Source organism: Engystomops pustulosus, unplaced genomic scaffold (genome assembly GCF_040894005.1).
Source record: "Engystomops pustulosus unplaced genomic scaffold, aEngPut4.maternal MAT_SCAFFOLD_127, whole genome shotgun sequence".
NCBI classification, from domain to species: domain Eukaryota; kingdom Metazoa; phylum Chordata; class Amphibia; order Anura; family Leptodactylidae; genus Engystomops; species Engystomops pustulosus.
The window spans coordinates 319398-325397 of NW_027285008.1; the positions used below are offsets into that span (position 1 = coordinate 319398).

The 6000-nt window shown below is 48.8% G+C and overlaps 1 protein-coding gene across 1 annotated transcript in view; it reads left to right on the forward strand.

The window, feature by feature from the left end:
• Nucleotides 1-4665, forward strand: part of LOC140108409 (uncharacterized) — a 65614-nt gene extending 60949 nt beyond the window's left edge. Inside the window, exons 2-3 of the mRNA XM_072131719.1 lie at nt 1805-2137; nt 4321-4665. Of these exons, the coding sequence (XP_071987820.1) occupies nt 1805-2137; nt 4321-4655 (668 nt within the window). The 3' untranslated portion in view covers nt 4656-4665. The remainder of the gene's footprint in view (nt 1-1804; nt 2138-4320) is intronic.
• Nucleotides 4666-6000: the final 1335 nt, after the last annotated feature.

Below are 6000 nucleotides of genomic sequence, written 5' to 3' on the forward strand. Positions count from 1 at the left end.
CCATCAGTATAGGGCCTGGACTGTGAGGTAACAGGGGACGTCCATCAGTATAGGGCCTGGACTGTGAGGTAACGGGGGAGCGTCCATCAGTATAGGGCCTGGACTGTGAGGTAACAGGGAGCGTCCATCAGTATAGGGCCTGGACTGTGAGGTAACGGGGGAGCATCCATCAGTATAGGGCCTGGACTGTGAGGTAACAGGGAGCGTCCATCAGTATAGGGCCTGGACTGTGAGGTAACGGGGGAGCGTCCATCAGTATAGGGCCTGGACTGTGAGGTAACAGGGGGCGTCCATCAGTATAGGGCCTGGACTGTGAGGTAACGGAGGAGCGTCCATCAGTATAGGGCCTGGACTGTGAGGTAACAGGGGACGTCCATCAGTATAGGGCCTGGACTGTGAGGTAACGGGGGAGCGTCCATCAGTATAGGGCCTGGACTGTGAGGTAACAGGGAGCGTCCATCAGTATAGGGCCTGGACTGTGAGGTAACGGGGGAGCATCCATCAGTATAGGGCCTGGACTGTGAGGTAACAGGGAGCGTCCATCAGTATAGGGCCTGGACTGTGAGGTAACGGGGGAGCGTCCATCAGTATAGGGCCTGGACTGTGAGGTAACAGGGGGCGTCCATCAGTATAGGGCCTGGACTGTGAGGTAACGGAGGAGCGTCCATCAGTATAGGGCCTGGACTGTGAGGTAACGGAGGAGCGTCCATCAGTATAGGGCCTGGACTGTGAGGTAACGGAGGAGCGTCCATCAGTATAGGGCCTGGACTGTGAGGTAACGGAGGAGCGTCCATCAGTATAGGGCCTGGACTGTGAGGTAACGGAGGAGCGTCCATCAGTATAAAGCCTGGACTGTGAGGTAACGGGGGAGCGTCCATCAGTATAGGGCCTGGACTGTGAGGTAACGGAGGAGCGTCCATCAGTATAGGGCCTGGACTGTGAGGTAACAGGGGACGTCCATCAGTATAGGGCCTGGACTGTGAGGTAACGGAGGAGCGTCCATCAGTATAGTGCCTGGACTGTGAGGTAATGGAGGAGCGTCCATCAGTATAGGGCCTGGACTGTGAGATAACGGAGGACGTCCATCAGTATAGAGCCTGGACTGTGAGGTAACGGAGGAGCGTCCATCAGTATAGGGCCTGGACTGTGAGGTAATGGAGGAGCGTCCATCAGTATAGGGCCTGGACTGTGAGGTAACAGGGGAGCGTCCATCAGTATAGGGCCTGGACTGTGAGGTAATGGAGGAGCGTCCATCAGTATAGGGCCTGGACTGTGAGGTAATGGAGGAGCGTCCATCAGTATAGGGCCTGGACTGTGAGGTAACGGAGGAGCGTCCATCAGTATAGGGCCTGGACTGTGAGATAACGGAGGACGTCCATCAGTATAGTGCCTGGACTGTGAGGTAATGGAGGAGCGTCCATCAGTATAGGGCCTGGACTGTGAGGTAAGGCCCTGAGGTGTGAGGCTCTGTGTGTGATATGGTTGCTGCCACTCTTGTGTCACACTGTGGAGCAGTATGATGGTGATATGGCGGTGTTATGTGCAGGGGTAAATACTAACAGAAATGCCCTATGAAGTCTATGGACGCTTGGTGAGGACAAAGCTCCTATAACTGAGCATACTACAAGCCTGCGCCCCAGGATCACTCCAGCTATACAGTGACCTATACATCCTTACTGTATGGACAGATGCATAAGAGATACCAGCAGGGGGGCTCATAATATGTTTTTATGGGAGGAATCAAACCAGGTAAACATTCATGTTATAATCCCTTAAATCCGCATCTTTTCTACTGTCTACACAGTTATCATCATCATCATCCTGCCCGGACTATCACTCTCATCAGGCAGAGTCTATGTGCGGAGAGGATCAGACATCACTGACTGCAGCCTGAAGTGTCCGGACACGGATCTGGTCCTGGAGCTGTACAGAGAATGTGGAGATGATGAGAGTCGCCTTCTGGAGCTGTGGTGTGATAGTATGTGGCACAGTAATTACAACTCCAGACTCCACCTGGACCCGAGCAGCGGGTGCTGGACCCTGACAGACGCCAGGACGGACGACTCCTGCGTGTATAATGTGGTGTCTTATGGCAATGGAGGAAGGTTCCTGACAGTGTTCCACATCACTGTACTGGGTAAGGGCGAGGAAGGTGGATACAGATTGTTTTACTGGCACAATATAAAATTGAAAGGCCCAGAATGAATCTTCATTATCCCTTTAAGGAGACTCGGATGTTACAGCACAAGGTGATCAGTTCTTACAAATTGCAACCCATAAAATGAATAGTTTTTACCCGGCACAGTCTCCCCCGACATGCCTCCTCAGTCTCTATAAGGCCCCGTGTACACAGCAATGTTTCATGTCCCTCCCTGGTTTATGGCGGTTTGGAAATGCATTGCAGACTGATTCGTTATAGTCGGTGACATCCATTAGACGAGTTTTCTCTTCACATTCACTGAGACTGCTGTGGCTGCAGCACATCGCGTCCATATCATGAGTGATGAACGCTCCATCACCTGCAGTCAGGATGGTGAGCAGCGCAGAAATTCTATTGTCAGGCTCCAGGGGTAGTGAACCCCCTGGACCACCGCGGATGATGATGTGAGCCGGCACCTGGGACCGGAATCTAAGTGGGAACTGGCTTTCACCAGACCCTGCCGCAAAGTGGGGTGGACTTACTGTGGCGCGGTACCACCAGGCCATTCCACAGGTGAGATTTTGCCCTGTGGTGGCAGCCAAGGCGAGGAACACAGACATTAGGCAGAATCGTAGTCGGGGACAGGCAGGAGCTCAGGACGGGCAGCACAAAATCTGAGTCGGGGACGTAGCGATAAGTCAAGGCAGGTAGAACAGGATGGAAGTGAAACACAGAACCGGGATCACAACGGGGAATCAACAAACAGGCACAAGGCACGGGTACAAGATTTTTCTACGGTATAGAGCACGAAGATCCGGCAGGGAATGCTGGGAGAGGCCGGCTTTTAACTATATCCTGTAATGGCCATAGGAGTCGGGGACGCGCGCACACAGCCGCCGGAAGAGGATCGGGAACAAGTGAGTGGCACAGGCGCTGGTGGGGCATTAGGGGCACGGGTCGTGGGAGCACCCGTGACACTGATGAATAACCGATGGCCGTGCAAGTTGTTGTGTTACAGGTAGTTCCACAGAGCGAATCCTAAATAATTGTCTAACTGTCCTTTTAATCCAGTCTGTAGCTCCTACACACAACACGGTTTTGCTGTGGCTTGTAGTTCTCTGCACGTGCTGACTGTATCCATAGATAGATGCTATTATGTCTTCCATGAGAGAAGTTCAGCTTTTTGTATTCCCACCTACAACCTCTCTCCTTCATTTTTCGTAAATCAGAACCAGGGATGGGCCAGAACTAAATCCCCCAATCGTTATACCTCCGTGTCCTCCTGGAGCTCTGGGGACTCCATTGTCTCTATATGGTAACTTTCAGCTACTTACCCCCCTTTCCCGTTGTAAATATATAAGGATCATGAAAGTGAACTAAAACTTGATGGTGTAAGAAATTACTTGAAATTACTTGGTTACAATTGGTAAAGAATTGGTGACTTTTCCTTATAAATAATATCGCTAGAAGACCTGAAAATGTCCACTGGGGAATATAATGTGAGCTATAAAGATGTGCACAGCAAGGGGTGAGTGTCGTCCCCATGGCAGTGCCTCATATGTGTTGGTAAAAGTCGACCTTATACCAAGTTTTTATGGTGTGTTTAAGAATAAATGTAGTACCTTCCCCTGTAACATTATCGGGTCTCCCTGTAAGAGAAGTTCTTTGTGATGTTTCTATTATAGAATAAAGTATAATATTATCATGTATATATCCATATTGACTTTCCGTCCACTAGAAGGGCAGTTTTGGCTAAATTTGGATGATTCTCAGTTATGTGCTCCCCCGTCTTCTCTCTATGCCCCTATGTTTGTGTTTCTACCATAATATCAGAACCCCCCCCCATTACACACTATGCTCAATCTGTTACTCCCTACTTATCTCTATACATCCCATCTTTCTATGTTGCCTTTTATCTTTGTAAAGGGAACCCAGCGCCTTCCAGAAGTAACACTGATTGTGCCTTTGTGATAATAATCTCAGTCCTTCACCTAGGAGCAAATCGGTCAAATTAATTGATTTCACTGTGAGCAGTCACAGCTACAACCTGTAGTGGGGTGCGGATAAGTAATAGGGTCTACAGGGAGGGGAAATATTCTCCTGTATACCCTGCACCTAGACTCCTGTCTATACTGATGTCACATGACTGATAGTGACCGACCTCCTCCTTATTCTTATAGATCCAGTCCTCATCTCCAACATAACCAGTAACTCCAGCAGAACCAGAACCTCCATCCTTCTGGGTCAGAACATTGCTGTGAGTGTCCAGTTCACTGGAGAGGAGGCGGCGGTGACCTGGGATGTGGTCGGGGGTCGTCTCCCGGACCGGTACCGGCTGATAGATGACAATAGGACAATGATTATCCCGAGCGCCCAGAGAGACGATGCCGGGAGGAGACTCCGTGTCCGGATCACAAACCCAATCAGTGAGGAGACCCGGGAATACCGGCTGGAGATTACAGGTAAGAGGGGTATTACTGGGTATTATACCCCATGTACTGGAGATTACAGGTAAGAGGGGTATTACTGGGTGTTATACCCCATGTACTGGAGATTACAGGTAAGAGGGGTATTACTGGGTATTATACCCCATGTAGTGGAGATTACAGGTAAGAGGGGTATTACTGGGTATTATACCCCATGTAGTGGAGATTACAGGTAAGAGGGGTATTACTGGGTATTATACCCCATGTAGTGGAGATTACAGGTAAGAGGGGTATTACTGGGTATTATACCCCATGTACTGGAGATTACAGGTAAGAGGGGTATTACTGGGTGTTATACCCCATGTAGTGATATTACAGGTAAGAGGGGTATTACTGGGTGTTATACCCCATGTAGTGGAGATTACAGGAAAGAGGGGTATTACTGGGTATTATACCCCATGTAGTGGAGATTACAGGTAAGAGGGGTATTACTGGGTATTATACCCCATGTACTGGAGATTACAGGTAAGAGGGGTATTACTGGTTATTATACCCCATGTACTGGAGATTACAGGTAAGAGGGGTATTACTGGGTGTTATACACCATGTACTGGAGATTACAGGTAAGAGGGGTATTACTGGGTATTATACCCCATGTACTGGAGATTACAGGTAAGAGGGGTATTACTGGGTGTTATACCCCATGTAGTGATATTACAGGTAAGAGGGGTATTACTGGGTATTATACCCCATGTAGTGGAGATTACAGGTAAGAGGGGTATTACTGGGTGTTATACCCCATGTAGTGGAGATTACAGGTAAGAGGGGTATTACTGGGTATTATACCCCATGTACTGGAGATTACAGGTAAGAGGGGTATTACTGGGTGTTATACCCCATGTACTGTAGATTACAGGTAAGAGGGGTATTACTGGGTATTATACACCATGTACTGGAGATTACAGGTAAGAGGGGTATTACTGGGTGTTATACCCCATGTAGTGATATTACAGGTAAGAGGGGTATTACTGGGTATTATACCCCATGTAGTGGAGATTACAGGTAAGAGGGGTATTACTGGGTATTATACCCCATGTACTGGAGATTACAGGTAAGAGGGGTATTACTGGGTATTATACCCCATGTACTGGAGATTACAGGTAAGAGGGGTATTACTGGGTGTTATACCCAATGTACTGGATATTACAGGTAAGAGGGGTATTACTTGGTATTATACCCCATGTACTGGAGATTACAGGTAAGAGGGGTATTACTGGGTGTTATACCCCATGTAGTGGAGATTACAGGTAAGAGGGGTATTACTGGGTATTATACCCCATGTAGTGGAGATTACAGGTAAGAGGGGTATTACTGGGTATTATACCCCATGTAGTGGAGATTACAGGTAAGAGGGGTATTACTGGGTGTTATACC